This window comes from Oryctolagus cuniculus, chromosome 2 (assembly GCF_964237555.1).
Source record: "Oryctolagus cuniculus chromosome 2, mOryCun1.1, whole genome shotgun sequence".
Taxonomy (NCBI): Eukaryota; Metazoa; Chordata; class Mammalia; order Lagomorpha; family Leporidae; genus Oryctolagus; species Oryctolagus cuniculus.
The window spans coordinates 125,997,070-126,019,638 of record NC_091433.1 but is presented as its reverse complement, the minus strand read 5'-3'; the positions used below and the strand labels follow the sequence as shown (position 1 = coordinate 126,019,638).

Here is a 22,569-nt window from a genome sequence, read left to right as displayed (position 1 = left end):
GTCTATCACCATGAACTCTGTAACACAGAAAGCACAACTTTGTCTTGTTTACCATGAAAAAAATAATCTTTCTTTCATAAGACATTCCCCATTCCCTGACTCATCTGATAGCTGATGGATCTTCAGGAGTTCCAACAGTTATTAAATCCTTCTTCCTAGCCCTCTAAACCAAATAGTCACATGAAATAGCTGACTTCCTGCTGTGGTCAGGTCTTTCTGAATAATTCTTGTATCTTAGCTTTTTGACCTTTTTCATCTAGAAAAATTCTTGAAACCCATTCACTAAAACAGAAGTAGGTAGATATTCTGCATGATAATAAGAGATAGTAGTTCTGTTGTTTTCATTGACTGTATTGGCTCAACAGACTCTAAGACTATAGATAATACTCTTAGCATCACAGCCTAATTGTGAAAACTGTGGACATGGGCATGTGGGTATATGGATGTCTCTTCCATTATCCTCAGGGAATATATTTCAAGATCCACAGTGGATGCCAGAAACCAACAATATTGCTGGACCTTTGTATACATTGTATGTTCCGATTTGTCCTTACCTTAGGTCTTAGTAACCTCTGCCTATTTTTTTCTCTTTCCTTTGGTTCATAACTTTCACCTTTTACTTAAAGGAAGCACTTTATAGCATCTTTTTGGTGCATCTGGATCACCAACTTCATTAAATTTCTGCTTTGGGGCCATTATCAAATAAAATAATAGTTACCTGAACAGAAACTGTGATACCTGCTGATTAATATGACGATCAAGAAGTCTCCCAGTGACAGTGGGTGGGTAGTTTACACAGCTTGAATATGCTGGAAAAAAAAAGGATGATTCACAGCCTAGACAGGACTGAGTAGGACTGTGGGATTTCATCATGTGAAACAGAATTGAAAGGAGGAGATACAATTTAAGAATCACAAATTGTTTCTGAAATTTTCCACTTAAAATTTTGCAACTGCAGTGGCCCATAAGTAACACAGAAAGCAAAGCCTTAGAAAAGAATAGACTGTTGCACACATTTTGAGTTCTCCTTATAAGTTTATAGAAATATATGAAGCTGTAAAGTTATTTTATATATATCAAAGGAGGAAATTTTAGGAGATTTTACTATGCAAAAAGTGTTAGTATTGTAAAGGTTGTAAGAGCTTTACTATTTAGGTGAGGAAACAAGAATTAGAAACAAATGATACTAAATAATAACATAGAATTAACAAAAATGTAAGAATAACAAAGGTGTCTGTAAATTGGTATCTGATGAAATTGCAGATAAACAGCACAAATAGGAGTTCAGAGAAAGAAAAGATCATTCAATGCGAATCTGTTTTCACCCTCAAAATATCAATTTAAATAAAATGACAGAAAAGACTATCACCAATTTGTGATTCAATCTAAAAAGCTGTAGAATCCTATCTTTAGGAATTATTTACAGATCTGCAATACTGAAATGTATCTTTGTTTTTCAACAAACACAATTTCCTGCAAAATACATTTACAAACTCTCCATAATTCTGCTTTCAAAAGGTAACTGTTTACAACCAAATTAAAAGTTGATTTACACATCTGCCACATATAAACTTAGCCAAGCATTAGATTTCCTTATTTTCTTGTCCAAAATTGAAGGAATCACATTAATATTTAGGTTGATATTTCAATTTTTTATGTATTTGTCCTCTCTTAAAAAAGAGATTGAAACTGAAGCATTATGAAAACCTCACAATATATTGTCACAAAGGAAATAGAAGTATACTTGAAGAGGAAGATTATTTCATCCATGTGATAGCTAGTCAACATTTCTCAAATTTCTACACAAGAGTAAGATAAAGCTACATTTAGCCAGGAAGAGTTGGATCCTCAGGGATCCAACAGCACTGAGCATGAAGAAGTAATGATTTTGAACAGCTACTTTATTAGCATACATGGAGGCAATTTACCTCGTTCACTGAAGTAATAAATAAGACCTTGAGAACAGACATATACAAATTAAAGACATACCCTAGGCAAAGGAATTTATCTTAATTTTGATCATACATTGTTAACCAACTTCTTTGATTGCCTTGGGGACAATTTCTAGAGCCTGTGCCCTGCCTCTCTTCACATGCTCATTTTAAGAAGTTGATTCCTAGAGACTAAGGTGTTCTCTGAAAAAGCTAACATTGAATGTAGATAATACAAAAGGATTAAGAAGAACTTGACAATAAAATTGAGAAAAATGAGCAAAACCAAGGAAAGAATTTTAAGAACAGAAAATAAAAAAGGATTGTTGTAGAAAGTGGTATTTAAAATTACCACATGTGGGGATGGGCATTTGGCACAGCTCTTGGGATGCCCACTTTCCATATACAATGCTTGGTTCTAAGCCTGGCTCCTCCACTTCTGATCTAGCCTCCTGCTAGTGCACATCCTGAGAGACCCTTTTCTCCCGTGGGAGAACTCAATTGTGTTTCTGGATCCCAGCATTGACTTGGCCCAGACCCCAACTGTTGCAGGCATTTGAGGAATGAACCAGCAGATAGGAGTTCTGTCTATCTCTTTCTCTTTGTTTCTCAAATAAATAATCATCTAAATAAGGCATATATATATACATACATATATGAAAAGAAGCATTAATTTATGCATGCAGCAACTGTCAGTAACCCCCAGATTTCCACAGAGTAGGATAGTGCTGTGTGCGTTTGTGTGTGTGTGTCTGTATGTGTGTATTTAGTTGATAAAGCTTTGAAGATGGGTTTTCCTAGACCATGGATATGTCCATTCATTTGTTTTACTTACCAAAAGAAAGAAGACCCGAATTATAAGTTCAGACAGATATGTTTACCAATGAAGACAAAAAGAATCGATGAAGGAGGTAGGTGAAAATCATGTGAAAAGGTAGGTGAAAGAAGAAAAATATTGATTATGTAATATACTATGTAATAAAAACTTGGCCATTACAAAATACTGCTGTCATAGAAATTAGTGCAAATATCAGTCAGATAATTGATGGGCTTAAAGAAGGTACTAGAATTGTTAGTAACCTATGGACACTGATCATTTTGGGTTGCTTTATTTCTTTGTTGTTGTTGTTTGGAATGTTAACGTTGAAGACATTTCACATGTACTCACATGTACCAACAGGATATGAAAGTTTATTACTACATAGTGAGACTTCCTTGGAGGCAGATAGGGTATCCTTGTCCAGAAATTGATCTTGAGATAGCAGAGAAGGGGATTGGCTCAGGATTTATGGTAGTTACAAGCTGGGCAGTGGGTAACCATGCACAACTGTTTGAACTTACCAATGGCACCAAAGGAAGGATACTCATGCTTTCTTAATCATCTTACTCAGGTGTGGGCAGAAAGTGACCATCAAAGTAGGGTCAGACTCTTTAGTAGTCTCTCTAGACCTAATCTAGTTTTCATTTCATTACATAAACGATAGCAGATATACTAAGACTATGGATATTGATAAAAAACTGAACAATTTTATTTTCAAGATTAAATTTAGAAGTATTCTTTTTAAAAAAATATTTATTTTATTTATTTCAAAGACAGAGTTACATAGAGAGAAGGAGAAACAGAGATCTTCCATTTGATGATTCACTCTCAAAATGGGCCCAATGCCTAGGGCTAGGCCAAGCTGAAGCCAGGGACCAGGAGCTTAACCTGGGACACCTCTTAGGTGGTAGGGGTCTAAATGCTTGGGCCATCTTCCACTGCTCTCCCAGGTGCATTATCAGGGAGCCAGATCAGGAGTGGAGCAGCTGGGACTTGAACTGGCATTCATATGGAATGCTGTGTTGCAGGCTGCGGCTTAACCCATTACCACAATACCAGCTCCCCGGGGCATTTTTTTACACAAGCTTTGGAACTTAAACCACACACAGATATTTAAGTAAAAATTAAAGGACTATTCAAACAGTCATTCTCTTTATATCAGGCAAAATCTTTGATTGTCCTTGGGGCAACATTCTTCCATGGAATAGAACTTAGAATATAATCTGAAGCAAGAAAATTAAAATCTACATCCAAATACAATTTTCTTGCAGTAATTTCAAACATGAAAATTATGCCATAGACTTGTTTTACTCATTCATTTTCTTTTGCTTTAAACTTCACTGTGATAAGAACACAATGAGATTTTTTAAGTATATAGTATAACATCGCTATATATAGTCACAATTCAGTGCAGCAAATCTTTAAAACATATTCATAATACAGAACTGAAATTGTATACCCTTTAATTAGCAACCCCTGACAACCACAATTTTATTCCTTTTATTGAGAACCTACTATATGTCAGCATCCAGAATCCTAGCAAATCTGAAAACCTTTGAGTAGCTCATAGGCTATTAAAAAATCCAGTAGAAGCTCCCTAGTAGTCCAATATTTCATTTAGGAATTGGAAAATTTGACAAAAGGTTTATATTTGATTATAACGATCCAGTCAACCATATCTGTGTAACCAAGTGAAAATTGGCAGAAATTGTGAATGAGAAAACGAACTCCAGGTTATGTTTTTCATCTCAGTTCCTAAGTATCATAATACAGTTTGGGACTCTGAAGATATGTATTATCTCACAAGTAGTGAACAACTGTTCAGAATCGTATCTTCTAGTTAGAAGGAATCAAGGGGTCATCTAGTTCTAATTCCCAGCTAACAGAAATCACTTTGTACTCCTGCACTTTTTACTCCTGCAGTTGGAGATCAGATATTCGTGATCATTGTTCAAGCACCAGGGGTTTCACTATTTGCCAAGATAGGCCCTTTTCTTACTTGTCACGGTTGGGAAAATTTTGTCTTCCTTTAGCTTCACTGAAATTTATCATTTTTGTTATCCTAATATCTTCCTGGAAATCTTTTAGATTCTCCTTTTGTGTTCATCCAGGGTGTAAGATCTCCCTCGCCTTCTAGATCTGTCTGTAATTCATTTCTTTGATTCCTATGGTTTAAGCTTCTAATTCTAATATAAGCAGAATAATCACTCTGAGTTTCATAACTAAATGTTTACTTGAGCCCTAAATGGCACATCTTAAAGTTATTAAAGCCTTAAAATCCAACATGGTCAAAAGAGAATTTATCAGTTTATACCACAAACTAAATCACCCCTCCTTTAGCCGTTATAGAATAACATCAACATAGTCTCAGTTGCTCAAAACAAATTTAGTACAATCCTCAGGCTCTCTCAGCCATGTCCTCAATCCTTGTCCATTTCTAATGGTATACTCCTGCTGATTCTTCTTCCTAAGCCTTAAGATGTGCACAGGTGCCAACAGCTCCTTTCTCCTCAGGCTTGAAATCATAGTCCTATTATTTACTAGCTTATCCTTCCTGCTGGCTATCTCTTCATCAAAAATAGTGCTAAGAATAATTAAATATTTACTAAATAATTAAATACTTACTTCCAAGGGTGGTTGTGGCTCATAAATACAAAATTGTTGGAATAGTGTATAATAATTAGTGAGCACTTGATGAATCTTAACTATTCATTATTTTTTTCACTACTATTCTCATTGGCATTTTTCTAGTTACTCCTTCATCATTCCTCAAGTGCTATATGAGTTTCACCATAACCTCTAACTGGTCTAAAGTGTTATGTTCTGACTCTTTCCCAACCAGTTTTGATATAAAGTAAAAATCATTGCATTATTAACATCCATCTAATGACCCTCTAGTTGCTGGTAGTATAAATTCTAAACTCCTTGAGTTCAAGTCCAAATTCCTTAGCATTTTTACTGCTACCTTGCATGATCTGTCCTCTGATTACCCCTCTGACTTTACCTTGTACAACCTCGTCCCTTGTCTACTGTATTTGGGTTTGTTGAATCATTCCTTGTTCTTTCTTGTCTCTGGGTTGATTGTTGCCCTGCTTAGAATACTTATTTCCCCTTGCCAACTCTTGATGCAGCATTTACGCTGTGGCCAATTATATTATTCTAAGATGGGTTTCATATCTACCCAGTCCTTCTTTATTGTAACACCTTTGGCATGGGACACGATGGCTAATGTTACTGTCTATAAAATATTTCTGGGCAGGCTATAATTTCTAATAGGACAAAAATGAGTGGCTGGGACATAAAAATGCTTATTAAGTACTCAATGAATACATTTAATAATGCTTATTAAATGCTCAATGAATATATTTAATAAGAGCTGTCACTTTTTACTATCATGACCTTTTTTTTACATCTAGAAAAAGGAAGAGGTTTACTCCTACTTTTTATGTTATAACCACCTCAATCTTTAAAAACAGGAATGTTTTGGACCGGCATTGTGGCACAATGCATTAAACTATAGCCTGTGACACCAGCATCCCAAATTGCCATGGGTTGAAGTCCTAGCTGCTCCACTTCTGATGCAGCCCCCTGCTAATGTACCCGGGAATGCATAAAAAGATGGATTAAGTGCTTGTGCATCTGCCACCCATGTGGGAGACCCAGATTGAGTTCCAGGCTTCTGGCTTTGGCCTGGCCCATTCTTGACGATTTAGGCCTTTTATAGAGTAAACCAATGGATGGGATCTCTCTGTCTCTGTCTCTTTCTCTCTGTCTCTTTCTCTCACTGCCTTTCAAGTAATAATAACGAAAAGGATAATAAATTGAAAACAGGAATGTTTTCCCTACCTGAATCTCTTTTTTAATGTAAGATTTCCAAGATTATTTGACAATTCCCTTATGATAGTTAGCATCTAAATAGACTACTGACCATACTCTAGGTGAATTTCAAAATGTGCATGAACATTATCTGCCAGTCTTAGTCAAGCCATGAAAAAAATATTTATAATACAGATTCTACTTATGTAGGAATTGGTTCTTTAAAGAAAGAAAATTATTTATTGAAAGGCTGAGTTACAGAGAAAGAATAAGATCCTCCATCTGCTGGTTCACTTCCCAAATGGCCACAATGGCTGGAGCTGAGTTGATCCAAAGCCAGGAACCAGGAGCTGCTTCTGGGTCTCCCACATTGGTATAGCGGCCCAAGTCCTTGGCCATGTGCTGCTGCTTTCCCATGTGCACTAGCAAGGAGGTAGATGGGAAGTAGAGCAGCCAGAACTTGAACTGGTGCCCATCTGCGATGCTGGAGTCACAAGAGGTAGGTTTACCTGCTATTCCTTAGTGCCAGCACCTAGAAATTGGTTTTCTGTGCATTGTATACATAATAGACTGCTCAAATGTTGTAAACACATACCTTTGATGGAAATTAAATGCCTATTTTTTAAGAGTGGAATATTCTTCCAAAATGTTACATTGGTGGGTATTAGCTTTCTAGATCCACACTAATGCCCACATTTCTCTCCTAGTTAAGCCCTTCTTCAGATACATAAGTGGCTTCTAAATGTAATTTGTGAGAACTAACTCAACAGGTCCTTACCTTTGATTAGAAGGGAGAATATTTCATAATCTGATTAAACTGGGAACCCGTGAATAAAATGTTTCCTTTACTATGGGAATTGTTAAAGCTTTTAATATGTTAATAAGCACAGAAACTGTCTAGAGGGTGAGTAGAGTAAACAGCTTTTCCTTAAGTTACCTGACCTTGGATTCCTTTTTGTGAGAAGTACATCATGGGATGAGAGCAAAATTGAATTGGGAAATGTTCTAAGGAATAGATATCTTTAAAAACATTAAAACACTTTATAAAACTTTCAATTAATTTCTCCAATGATCTTAAGAAATTTTAATATTCTATGTGACCAGAATAGAAAACAAACAGTAAAGTTTCTCCTTATAAATACCTTTGGAGTTCACACCCACTCAAACACCAACTGATCTCTCTCTCCTTCAAGCATTCCAATGATAGAATAAATTGGTTTATTTCATTATGTGTATTCTTCCTCCCTGAAAACAGATCATTGTAGTAGTATACTTATAGCTATTTCTCTATTTATTGTTGGTTTCCTGCCAACTATGGAATAGTATCCCTCTTAAAATTCATACAGTAATGCCCTAACTGGGTAATTATTTACAGAGAGGGTTTTTAAGGATGTAATTAAGGTTAAATGAGGTCTCTAAAGGTGAGGACCTGGGTTGATGGGATTAGTATCCTTACAAAAGGAGACAACAGAGTTTAAGCTATTTCTTGCTCTCTCCTTCCTCCCACCTTGTGAGGACACAACAAAGAACTCAGTATTCCAGGGAACAAAGAAGGAGGTAGTTAGAGAATTTATTATAGGAAACATGATAAGACCATGTCACTATAAGTGGGTACTTGTTCTGAGCAAAATTAGACAGGTTCAATGAAGGATAACCTGAGATTCTGAACTTGTGTTTCTTATACACTTCTCAATTAAAGAATACTAAAGATTATGTAATATGGGTGTAGCAAATAAGTCTATGTGATGTCCTGTGACTTCAAAAATTAGAGAGGTACAGAGGTGGAGGTTCTAGGTCCTTGTCACAAGACCTTTGGGTTCCTCAAGCAATCAGTTTCCACCAGTTCTTGGCTCTCCTGGGCCTGCACAGTGGAGTGTATCTGCTTCTCTTTGCTTCTTTCCACTACTTAATTTTCTGTACTGCTTTAATAGCTTCACCCAATTAGTGGTTGTGTTTTCAGTTCTTCATGAAACAGGGACATTTGTTATGGGTTGCATAACTTTCATTATTTCGGTTGCTATGCTTGTAGCTTTCTCCCTGGACATTCCAGCTATGATTTGACCAACAAAGCTTAGATATGGAAAACATTAATTATTTTGAACATACTATGATTTTTTTAGTGGTTTTGTTACACTACTGAGTCATGTAAAGTTGTCAACCAAAAATTCCAAATTTAATTAAATTGTAAAACACAAAAGTTTACAGATTGGGTTAGCACAATTTTCCCCTTTTTTCAGTTTCATGACTTCAGTCACTTTGTAGTGCAGCTTTACCATACCTGCAATGAACCTGCTGATAACAGTATGTTGTGCAGGCCTCTGGCAGGTGCTTGAAACTGGCTGTGCAGGCCGAATGCCAACTTCTATTGAAAGCTTCATCTTGGATTTTCCAGTCTCCAGAGTGTGAGAAAAATGTATTTCTGTTGTCTAAGATGATGGTATTTTGTTATGGCAGTTAGACTAGTTTAATTCACTTACCTGATTAATCCTCATCTCTTTACTCCTCAGTCACATTCCCTGTGCCATCTAAAATCAAGAAATGATTCTCCTAAAGGAGTTCAGCCAAACTTAAGCATTTGGATAATCTGAATATTTGTGATTCCAAGGAATAGCCATTGTATAGGTAGCCTTTCCATTATTTTCAGTAGAATAGCTTTCTTTTCCAATACAAAATCTGAGCACATGTCAAACTTTGCTTTCATATATTTTTATTCTCATGTCATTTGGACAAACAACGAGTACTGGAAGTCAAATTTTCATTTTAACACTATCCTGTATCCCCTGGTTCTTATAAGGAGATACTATAGGTCCAGTTCTGTTTCCCCAACTTTCTTCCTACCAATGCTTCCGTACCCTGTAAAAGGCGAACCTCTGACACAGAAAAGTGAATGAATGACATCACCCAAGTCCAGTGACTGATTAGGAACTTGTTAACTCAAATAATGAAGACGTTTCACATTTCTCTGTGCTTTTTGGTGATCTTGAACTGCTTTTACAGCAGAAAAATAGACCTGATCTCCTCCAAAGGCAGAAAAATGTAGTCTATAAAGAGAACTATTTCCCACTCAAAATACCATATTCTCATCATTTTAATTAGTTATTTTTATGAATCAGATAGATTTGATATTTGGTTTATTAATAGATTAAAATTTATTGTATTGCTGAATTTAAGAAAAAACTTCAACACATCATAAATAGGGGTGTACTATGTCATTTGTAATGTAGACATGGTTTTCAGCAACAATGTACATGTTTTTCTTGGTCAACCGAGGAGAATTCTCTAAATCAACATTTCCCAAATGAGTTCTATAAAAACATAGTTGTTTGTGTGTGTGTGTGTGTGTGTGAGAGTGATTGTTGTTCGGTAATACATTAAGGAAGGTTATTATGGTGGAATATGCTTAAAAGATTCAGGGTTAGACAAAGTTAAATGATTTTTGATAGGAACATTTTGACACCCTTTAATTGTTAAATTGCCTTAAGAATTTCCAAAGGGGGCATATCATATATTCGACCTTTTCTGAATTGAATTTATTATTGTTGCTGCTTTTTTTTGTTGCCTTTACAGACAGCGTTATCTATTAGTATTCCATAGCATATTTTAGATGCTGCTCTCTACAAAAAATGCATGGACCTTTTATATTACATGATCACATAATTCTACTATTTGTTTTTAATTGATTTTTATTTTAAAAAGTTATTTCACATTAAATCTTAAATAAATATCAAATACAAAATTTGAGTTCCCATAGAATAATTAACCTAAAGGGATAAAATTTTCCATCGACCAGCAGTCTCAGCATCATTTGGCTCCTTACTAGAAAGGGACATTTCAGACCCCAGCCCAAATCTGCTGAGTCAGACATGCTGGCATGGAGTCAAACAAGCTTTTTTATTTATTTTATTTATTTCAAAGGCAAGTGGAGTCTTAAACCACTGTGTTCCACAATGCTCTTCTCCCCATCTGTTTTTAAAAGTCCTTGGTGGTATAATGGTAATATTTAAGAACCACTGATCTTTCTTATTAGAGTAAGAATACCTCAATCAAGTAAAGTAGCAGTTTAGCCCTGGAGTACTATAGGTTAAGGACAGAGGACATAGAAAAAGATTGGCTACCTGGCAGGAAACATATCAAGATAATAGAGCACCTGTTCTAGAAATTATAGAAGTGAAATCAAAGGCTGTCTCAGAAGAATACATTGGGTGTTTGAAGAACAGGCCAGAGATTATAAGAGCAAATTGGGAACCAAATGATCAGGATTCACAGGCAGAAAATAGGTGCATGGTAATATGACAAGAAAAGGACAGTATTCAGTCTTCAAGGAACCATAGGCCCAGAGATGAATCAAGATAGAAGGAACTCAGAACTCTAGGAAACAAAGGAGGAGGTAGTGAGAGAATTTTATTATAGGAACAATGCTGAGACCATGTCACTACAGGTGGGTACTTGTTCTGAGCAAAATTAAACCTTAGTTTCAATTAAAGATAACTCATTTCTGAACTTGGGCATTTTATATTATTCTCAATGAAAGGAAACTAAAGGTTATGTAACATGGCCGTGGCAAATAAGCCTTTATGTAAGATCTTTTGGCTTCAAAAATAAGAGAGGTACAGAGGTGGAGATTCTAGGTCCTTGTCACAAGACCTTTGGGTTCCTCAAACAATCAGTTTCCACCAGTTCTTGGCTCTCCTGGGCCTGTACAGTGGAGTGTATCTGCTTCTCTTTGCTTTTTTATACTACTTAATTATCTGTACTGCTTTATTAGCTTCACCCAATTAGTGGTCGTGTTTTCAGTTCTTCATGAAACAGGGACATTTGTTATGGATTGCATAACTCTCATTATTTTGGTTGCTATGCTTGTATCTTTCCCCTTGGATGTGTGACACCAATATTAAATTCCAGCTATTGTTTGACCAGCAAAGCTTAGATATGAACATTACTTTTGTACATGTCTATGCTTTTTTTTAGTGGTTTTGTTACACTACTGAGTCATGTAAAGTTGTCAACCAAAAATTCCAAATTTAATTAAATTGTATCTATTATTCATAAAATGCAGAGGTTTACAGATTGGGATAGTGCAGTTTTTCCCCTTTTTCCAGTTTCATGACCTCAGTCACTTTGCAGTATAGATCTACTTTATCTACACTCAAACTGCTGATAAAAGTATGGTATATGAAGGCTTCTATGAGGTGCTGGATACACCCTCTCAGAGCTTTCTTTACAATCACATTGCTTTATTATTGAGACTATTTGACATTCTCTCACTTTACTTTTAGAGAAAATTTGAGTTTTTGGCATCCTGCAAGTGAGGGTTCTTTTTACATATTCATTTTTAAAAGTTCACACATGAAATATTGTTAATAGAGTTTTAGGAGGGTGAAAATTTAAACCACAGTTATATGTATACAAACATCAAGAAAATCCCTGATCTTAGATATTTCCTAATTGTATGTTTCAATAAATAAGAATAGGCTCAGCATTACTAAGAATACTTATGAAAACATTCATCAGAGTGTTTAGGCAATTAATTGTTCCAATCTGTACTGTGTCACATTAATAATCGCTTTTAGACATGTTTTAATGCTCTTGCTCTATAAATACTCCGTGAAACTCTTCAACATTGAAATTAGTACCTGTATAGCTTCCAGAGTTTCAATAAACATTATAGTATAAAATCAAATTAGTAATTAGGAGAGTCTTGAAATAAAGCATCACTTGAAGAGGGCTCTTTAACATTTCAACATGAAAAATAAGTAGGATCAGTGTTAACTGCTGACTTCTAGAAGACAAGGAAAAGTATTTATATTAAGGCTACAATTCAGAATCGCAAACCTTCTTCCATGTTGAAAGAGAAGGAGCACTCTGGGGCAATCAGATTACATAGCCACCATGTGAGTGGAACAGAACCAGTATGAAAGTGACCTATGTGACAAATTTACTCCCAATCAATTATGAACCAGATGGTAACTTAGTCTGAATCATGACTAACAGAAGCTTCTGCATCCTCCTTGGTTGTATCAGGCTTGCAACACAGAGATGATTGATTTGTTGGCTTAAAGGATCAGTAATCCAATATGTAGTTCATGATTTCTCTGTTGAAATACCACCATTTTTGAGCTATCCCTCATGGCCCTCAGGTTGGCATAATAGGAAGCTGGCATCAGGAACAAAAGCCAGCCATTGAACCTAGACACTGTGAAGCCCAAATCCTGCCTCTGATCAAGATTTTTCAAATGTGTCCTCTGATAAATCAGTCCTGCAGGGGATTGTGTAAAAGTTGAGGCGTATGGGTGGTGTTGGATAGATGGAGAAGGCGGGGAGGGGGGCTAAGAGAAGCCTTGTAATTTAGATAGATATCCTCCCCGAATTCCTTATAATTTAGGAAGATCTTGAAAATGAATCCTAGAAGAAGAATCACAATGCCCAAGGATTATCTTTAATTTTTAAAATCGTAGTCAATTCTTTGTATTTGCATAGTTAAGAAATCATATATAATCAAGATTATAAATATTAGCAAAATAAGTTACCAGAATTTGATAGCAATGGCCCTGTGATCTGATGTGAAAAAAATTCCATTGAGTGAATGTTCCCTTAGTAATACATAATCTTTTTACCATCAAGATAGAATTCAACAATAAGTCTAATTTAACATTGTAGTAAAACAGAATGGCTTTGAGAAAAGAAAAAGCATGCTCTGTACTCTATGCTAGCATGCTTTGATATGAAGGCATTTACAAGGTTTTCATTATAAGTTTACTTTGAGTCTAGTTTATTATTATTGGTTTACTTTGATATGAAGGTATTTACAAGGCTTTTGTGAATTGTTTTAGTAGAATCTGGAATTAAATGATTGGCAGCTCTCCACTTAGTTTAAAACCAGTAGTATCACTATACTCATACGTTAGCACACTTTTGAATGTAAAAGCTGTCCTAATAAAGGATGACAGAAATTTCATCATGTCTTTTTGTTTTCAAAATAAAATGAGGCAATTCAAACCAATAGCTGCATCAGGGGAATGTCCATAGGGGAGTCTGGGGATTGCTAGCTATAGCTCCACAGTATTAAGGAAGTCAATAGGAAATGCCTCGTAAATCATACATGCATGGTTACCGTATTTGCTAAGGAACAGGTGATCACTGTGTCTCCTAGACAGTGGTCAGCTGCCATTCAGTTCTTTCTCTCTGATAAGATCGTACGAACTTCTAACCTTTCCATGGATAAATTTTCTTAAATTGTTATATAATTCTCTAAAATAATTATGAACTGTATTGGTCATAAGCCACATCTCATACTTCTTTTCTACATCTCTGGGATTTCCCTATCTTACTGTAGAATACACAAAAGGCACTTGATAGATTCCAACTGAATCTTACTGAATTGCCTTGATACATTTTAGAAGCATTCTACACTATAGAGATAAAGCACTCAACATTAGGTGGGCTGTGGTATACCAACCACAAAATAATATATTTATTGTCACCAATTTTTTTCTTTTATTGATAAAAACTACACAAAAGCTAATTGATAATTAATTTAAAAAGCAATGTTACACATTATCTTATGCTTAGAAATTTGTCAGCTTGGCAGTTTCGTTCATTGACCACATGGCCACTGTTCCATAGACTTCTAGTCCACTTGGGAATAATTCTGTTGGTCTTTCTCGATTGGAGATCTTCACAGGTGTGTCTTTCAGAATTCTACACAGTGAGGGCTGCCAATGGGGGAAAAACAAAAACACCTGGACTCTTTATATTGTGTACAACATGTGTCTTCAAAAAGCATTCACACAGACTTACTGAGTTTTCATTTTCATTTCAGTAGTTCTATAAAAGTTAGCAGTCAACTCTTTCCTTTTGTGGTCTGTAGTATAGCAAATTTGCTTTTGGAAAAACGTACACATTAATTGCCCATGTTTAGAATTGGAGACAGAATCACTCGACCAGGAAAATAAAAATAAAAAGAAACCAAAAAAGAACAGACAGCATTTTAAAGGAAAAATAAAACAAGAGATTGAAATAAAGTCTGTGAGTTGCACACACCTAACAAGAAAAACTGTACTGTCTCCCCCACTTCCCACCCTCCACCCCGTTGATTTGCCCCGTGTGGTTCTCCAGCCCTGGAACCATGCAGTGTAGAAAAACCAAATATACAAACAAATCTATTGATGGCTAGGGTGAAATCTATTTTTATAAGAACTTGACACTCTTTTACTATTTACATCCGAGAGCATTTCAGTCTCATATTTTAATGCAAAGAATGTTCTGTAGTTCTCCCGGTCATGCTGCTAGCGCATTTGCTGCCGTCTTGAAGGGTTTCTGCTTTTCTCTCTGCCACAAACGTTTTGTCAGGAATGATGAGCTTGCTGGACTGAGCATGTGCGACACCCACTCTCCTTTAAGATGAAAGCCCGCCCTTCCCCCAGGCAACTTCCCCAATGAAGAAGAGCAGGTTTCAGCGTTAGTTTGTTATTCTCTCCAGATAAATTGCCGGTGCTGCCGACCTGGTGATGGTGGCAATAAAGCTGTGGTCTCGACCTAGCTCCAGGCTGGGGCTTTCGTCCTGCTCGGGAGATACTGTCTCATAGCCCTTGTTGACGTGGAGTGGCTGGTGAGCCTGGCAGTACCCGATCACGGGCTGGTCATAGCTGTAATATGGCAAGGGCTTCACGTGGTGAGGCATCTGCATATGGGAAACAGAAAGATGAATTGTCTGGTTACTAAAATGCTTTGGAAAGAAAAGACAAACTCCCCAGAGTTTATTTTTGTTCTGTATGTGCTGTTTCAAGTCATTGACTACAATGCAACCTCTAATAAACTAATGATGAACATTTTTATTACTATTTAACTCATTTTGTACAGCATATATCTCTCTCTAAATATACATACTTTTTGCACAGAGTAAACATCTTTTGATTTCATTTTCCAAGATCTTTCAACATTTCTATCTTCTGTCTTGCAAGACATTTCCATATTGACAAAATAAATGTTCATCAATATAGGATTTTAAAATATATTATGTACATCTACACGCTTGAATGCAGACGTTACAAGACAGGGAAGAGATACCTATTGTAATATGGCATGATATATTATTATGTAGAAAAAAGTTAAGATGCAAGAGAGAGTATACTATCACATGTAAATATATATATATATAAAAATATGTATTTTGTATACAATTGCATGATTCATTTCTCATTTTTCATTTCATACAATTCAAATCTTTATTGTTGGAATTTATAACTTTTGTTTAATTATTAAATCCCATAGATTATTTGGCTTGCAAATATTGGTCCAAATAACTCTAGAATCATGGGGGAAGGAACATCTTTGTGTTCATTAATATTCATTAATATGTTACTATTTGTTTCTATGTTAACAAGTCAAATATGTATCTAATGTTATTATAATAGACCTGGATGGTCATCTATGGAAAAGTAGATAATGTTATATGAATTTTGATTCTCTGGGCAGGGTTTTATTAAACCACAAATTTCTGATCAAGGAAAATGTATCCCAAACGTAGAAGAAGAAAGGTGATTTCTGAATTCTTGCTGTCACACTGGCAGATGTGAAGGCACACCTGCTTCGCTGCACTGTAAAGTTGGAGGCTGGGGTAGCTTTTAAACTCCCGCCCCAGTTCCAATTCCATTTGTTGGGTTTTAGGATCCTGGGGCTGGGGCTTTCCAAATTGCATTTTTGGTTTCTACATCTTGTAGGACTTTGCCAGTGGAGAGTGAGAGCAAGATGTAGAGGAGAGAGGGAATTACTCCCAGTATAGGCTTCCTCTGTTTATTGTTGCTCCCAACCACCACTCTACTTTGGCTGTATCAGTTCCTGCCTTGCACAGCAGATGGTATCTCTTGGTCGTCTCTGGGCACCTGCAGCTTCGCCAACATCTGATCTCACCAGACTCCTCTCTGAGGCACCAGGACTGACATCAGAGAAGGGGGAGGTTTAATTTCCCCCACGCTCTTTTCCTGGCATCTATATTTTCAGGATTCCAATACCTTCTTTTGTTTCCTCAGTCTCAGATGTGGTCGGGTTCATAGCCACTTCCTGCAGCTGCAGTTTTTGTGATACTGTGGCACTATTTTAGCCTTTGCCTTAACAGCTAATAACACTATATCCAGTTGGCAATTCTTTATAGAATCTTTTTGTGAAAATAACTGATTCACTGCCTCCTAACTGGATTATGTCTGACTTTCTGTTAAATTACAGGAATTTAGCTCTGCTGTTTAATAATTTGGTAGAGAAGTTAAGTACCAGAGGTTTTATGGCCTAATTAATCTGTAGGAAGTCAACTAGCTTTAAGTCTCATTTAGCAAACTTGTTTTCAGAAGTCATCCCTCTACATAATGTAAGTCCCTCAAATGTTCTTCAGGCTAGCATGATGGTTTTCATTCCAGTATTCTCATTAATGCAATGAATAGAATTTCGACACAAATAAAAATTGCCTTACATTTTTTAAGATCTAGATTAAAGCACTGTTTTCTATGTAAGATCAAAACTCATTAGTAGGTTATGAAATCAATTTAGTGCATCAAGATAAGCATTTAAAAATAACTAGAATATAAAGTAGTAGAGTATATGGTAAGTTGCACTTTTTAAATTTATGTGCATGCATCAGTGTGTGTATTGGGTCACACTGTGGATTTTTTGTAATTGAGAATCACAGTAAAATATTTTTAAAAATACTTGATCATGGTTGGATGATTTTTTTTTAATTTAAAACTGTTTTTAATGTTTAACTATTTGAGGAGAGAGAGAGTTCCCATCTTCTGTTTCCCTAACTGCCCACAATAGCCAGAGGTTGGCCTGGTGGGACTGAAGCCAGGAGCCAGGAATTCAATCCAGATCTCCCATATGGGTAGCAGGAGTCAATTACTTAGTCCATCACCACATTAGCAGAAAGCTGGAAACAGGAACCTAAGCCAGGATTCAAATCCAGGTCCTATTATATGAGATACAGGCATCTCAACCAGAATCTAAATAACTAGGCCAAACACCCACTCCCGACTACAGTTTCTTTTAAGTGACTAGCAATGGGATGGATAAATGCCAAGTTCACTTTTGCTAAGTCATTGTTTCCTACAATGAATTTGAAAATTAAACCAATATTGCTTTGCTTTGTTTGATGACACACATTGACTTCTAATGGAAGGCAAACATTATTTTCAGCAACTCTTTTAAGAAAAAGAATTTCTTGTAAAACAAGATGAGAAACATCATAAATCTTGAATGAATTATTCTTAAAGGTTTGAAAAAAGCACATACTAAATCAAAGTTAGATTGATGTTTTTGACATTAGGCATTGATTTCTATGATGACATTGAGAGCAAGAAGAAAGTGTAAGGCAACAGGGCCAACTTACTAGTTACTAAATGTAAAGTTAGGTCTAATCTACCTCACCCCAAATCTATAGATTTTCAAAAAACACGTCTTATTAATTTAGACCTCTCTATATATATCAGTACATATCCAGACATGAAATGTTTGTCAGCAAGTTCTATTTTAGGGAATTTCAAGATATTTTACAGTGTGTCAGATAGGTAGAGATATGTGTGATTGGTGTCACAGGTCACACAACCCTGAAAAAGCAGAGAAATGGAGCCAACACTTCACTATGACATTTCATCAAGATGAAATTTTGGAGAGGATCTTCCAAAGAGTAATGTAGTTCACTTTTAGTTTTTGTTGTTAATAGGTGGAGTAGCATACCTTGAAAACATCCTAAGAATTTTAACAAATGATTTCCAAATGACAGTAACACGTACTGGGTACACAACATTTGTTCCACAAATCATTTAAAGGAGTAACTTATCTTTTCCACAATAGCCAAATTACTCCATGGTGTCAAAAGCCACTTTATGTAGGAGTTGTGGTGCTGCCCAGTGTCTTATGTCACCATGTATGCTTCCTCCATGTTTCTCCAGCCATTGCAATAGCGGATGCTTTGATCCATAAGTGTATTTAAGCAGTGAGCAGGTAAAGGCGTCGGGGACTTACAGACTCTTCTGCACAGCCAGGTTAATCCGCAATAGCTCAAATGTGAATATCACTGATTCCTAATATGTACTGAAAGCCCTTAAATTTAAACTATAGTGGGAGAGAACAATTTCATTGCTAGGAAATCATGGTAATTGTCTGCAAATTAATTTGACTCAAATGTCACGGAAGCTGCATTAACCACAGAACTTTAGGTTTAAATAGAACAACATTTCTGAACTCAGAGCATTTGTTTTGCTCTAAGAGTTGGACAAGCTTATTTATTGTTTTTGCTGAGAGATTTGACACAGGCATAGAATCTCTTCCACGTTGGCAACCTTCATAAAGTTCCCTCCTGCACAAGCAACCAAAGGCAAGAATTCAAAAGCAAATAAATTGGCAAGCTTTGAAAGGATATCTGATATGTTTGTTCATTTACTCTTAAAATCTATTCTTTAGGGTACTATGTAATCAATTGAATTTGTGGTTTCTGAGCAGCTAAGAGACTGAGGTCTTGTACTTTATAGTAATAATGTACAGTACATTAACCACCTGGGTCCCTGAGTGTATCATTGTTTCTTTTCCAGTAGTCAAAACAAAGTATCCTTAAGTTCCACTTAATGCGGGTTTGGTATTTTTGTAAATGTGTTCTCAGAGCTTTCCCAAATGGTCCCAAGTGTTCCAGCAGCTCTCTGATGGACTCCACTCTGGAGCACAACACCATTTAAGGACGTTCTTATTAGTATGCTTGACTACTCATTGTCTGCACCAGCAGCTGCACTTTATTTACAGAAAACGGGTGTTTCACATAGAATAAAGGTAAGACAGTGGGGGATATATTATACCATACTGAAATTCTGCCACTTGCTTCACGGAAGGATATGCACACTGTAACCTTAATCACTTTAAATTTGTCCTTTACAGAAGCGTATTTTATAACTAAGTCTGAGGCAGGTTACAAAGGAGCAGAAACATTATTATGACTAATTACAAATCACTCGAATCCTCTTGAGTTTCCTGTGACTCCTTTGGAATTAGGGACAATAGTGACACCTCATTTACCTTTATAAATTTCAGATAACCTTAGACATGTTCCTTGATTCTCAAGAAAGAATGAAGGTACTGAAAGGACAAATTCACATTACACTTCTAATCATCCCTCACTGTGTCTGTCCTGAAAATGTGCCTTGCCTTTTGTCTACTCAGAGGGATGCAAAGACATGAGTGGGTCACAAGGTAGCTCAATAACCGCAATTTGCAATCCTACTTGGTGCACTAAGAAGTTTAGAAACCTCAGTGCATATTCTAAAAATGTCATTTTTCCTTTTTCCAGATTATGATTTTCTTCCAACACCCCAAAAGAAGTACAAGACAAAATATTCCTCTCAAGCACAGGAGCTAGCAGTGTTAGAGACTCAAAGAGAAGTCAAGGAAAGAGAATTTTTTAAATCTTCAAAGGAAGGACAAAATTACAGAGGTATGTGGGGAGCTTTAAAAACTGAAAAGCAATTCACTTCCTATATTTTTATATCTATAAAATTTATATCTAAAATGAGAAATGAATATGTCTATATACTAAATGTGACAGCAATATGAAATGGACTCTTGATATATGTGATCATGAAAGGCTTTTGAAGTTCAGTGTTGTTATGAGCATGAAATTACAATATTGTTAACCCTCTATTCCCAAAGGTATTAGCATTAGTCTTAAGTAGTTTAAGAGACTGATCATTCTAAAATTATCTTGAACTATCATTAGTCTTATTTATTAACTTTTCATGAACATTGTTCACATTTCAGTATGAGTTCTTTCAATTGAAGTCATAAAAACTTGATTTTCAATTTCCTAAATGGCATTTGGTGTCTAATTTCCAGAATTAAAGGGTAGTGGCTGACTACTCAGACCCTTTAAAAGTACCATCATATAAATCCAGATGAAGAATTCAATACAGTTGAATTGCTTAATGAAGGTGGACATTTGGTTTATTGGAAGTGAAATTGATTAAAAAAGAAGGGCAAGAGCCTAAATGAATATGTGACTTTGACTTCATTCTATTTATTACATTAGTATGTGACAAGAATGAACAGGAGAAAAGTCCATGGAAGCAACTTTAGCTGGTGTTATTTTTTCTAGGAATTTTGACTAAAGCTGATAAAACTTCAACTCATTTTAGTTGGATAAAAGGAAAACTTAAATACTTTTTGTATTGCAAGAGCCTAATCTGAGGGAAAAGACAAGGCAACAGTGACTTTAAATAACTGAAAAGGGAATGTGAATGTTGACAGATTTCCCTCAAGTAAACCTGCATGATAATCCTAGTTCTTTATCTTCATATTCTGACTGCCAAACAGCTACCCATGCATAATCAAACACTGACTATCTTGGCTCCCAACTCTTACAGGTTCTCTGCACGACAGAATGCACCAGGGCAATTATTATTCCAGTTCCTGTCTTCAATAGGTGGATTCTACTTACCCAGCCTTGAATACAGGCTGCCCTTATGACTTCTGTTAGCCAAGAGGACACGGTGACGGTGACATGTTAGCATCCCTGGAACCTAGTCTGGCTAGCCACCATGGCAACATGTCAGGTTATTCTGTCAGTGGATAGAAGGTCATGCAGAGTAACTGAATTATCTTCAACTGCCATTCTCCATTTCTATCCACAGGAACTCATCACAAGCCCATGAACCCAGGAGCAAAAACTCCTCAGATGAGGAGACACTCTTAGCCAAACCCTGCTTGTAAGGAGAAGAGGCACAGAATACAGAAGAGGCAGGGTACAAATTTATCCCCAGGCTATATTTATTCAGAGAAAATAAATCTGCAGAGATGGGTGACTAGTTGCCAGTGTGCAAAGTCTAACATGTGGCAGAGGGCCCAGACCCCAGCAGGCTGGGCCTTTTTACATCTTAGGAGGGCTAGGGGTGGGGATGGCAGTAGGGGACAGCAGGCAGAGGTGAATACCTCCAGACAGGGTTTTTCAAGTGGCTTCTGGGCTTCCACGCCTGGGGAAGAATGTGGGGGTGGTGTCTAAAGACACCAGGGTGTGGCCGGCACCTTGGCTCACTTGGCTAATCCTCCGCCTGCGGCGCCGGCACACCGGGTTCTAGTCCCAGTCGGGGTGCCAGATTCTGTCCCGGTTGCCCCTCTTCTAGGCCAGCTCTCTGCTGTGGCCCGGGAAGGCAGTGGAGGATGGCCCAAGTGCTTTGGCCCTGCACCCCAAGGGAGACCAGGAGAAGCACCTGGTTCCTGCCTTCAGATCAGCGCGGTGCACCGGCCACGGCGGCCATTGGAGGGTGAACCAACGGCAAAGGAAGACCTTTCTCTCTGTCTCTCTCTCTCACTGTCCACTCTGCCTGTCAAATATATATATATATATATATATATATATATAAAGACAATAGGGTGTTAGATCACATTGACATTCTATCTATCCACCTTGTACTGCCCCAGATTCACATACCTGGCTGCTTTGTTAAACTACACGTTTTCACGTAGTTTTATTCATACAGTAAAACCAATATAGTATCTTCTACTGCCAGAGATGGATTGTGTTATGTGGTCTCTGGGATCACTCCCAGAAACACATGAAAAGATCTCAATTATTTGGACTTCGTTGCTTATCACCAAAACAACTTACTATACTTACAGAGTTCAAATACTGTGATTGGCTAATATTTGAACCAAGTTTGGCCGGAAGAAATTGTAAAGAGAATGGGTGCAGACCTTTGGTGCAGCAGTTAAGATACCACTGGGATGGCCAAATTCCATATTGCAATGCCTCAGTTCAAGTCCTGGCTTAGCTCCCAAATCGACCTTCCTGCTAATGTGCACCTTGGGAGGCAGCAGGTGATGATTCAAGTACTTGCCTACCTGTCACCTGCACTGAGTTCCTGGTTCCTCACTGTGGCCTAGCACAGCTTTGGCATAGCAGACATTTGGAGAGTGAATTCAATTACTCACCAGGTGGGAGATCTCTGTCACACTGCCTTTGAATAAAATAAATAATTT

General features: G+C 36.8%; 1 protein-coding gene across 2 annotated transcripts in view; it reads right to left on the bottom strand.

Moving 5' to 3' along the window:
* Positions 1 to 13,999: 13,999 nt before the first annotated feature.
* Positions 14,000 to 22,569, bottom strand: part of LRRTM4 (leucine rich repeat transmembrane neuronal 4) — an 809,020-nt gene continuing 800,450 nt past the window's right edge. For both annotated transcript variants that reach the window (XM_008254189.4, XM_008254190.4), the window contains one exon: positions 14,000 to 15,247. In XM_008254189.4, coding sequence (XP_008252411.1) covers positions 15,026 to 15,247 — 222 coding nt within the window. In that variant the 3' untranslated portion in view covers positions 14,000 to 15,025. The remainder of the gene's footprint in view (positions 15,248 to 22,569) is intronic.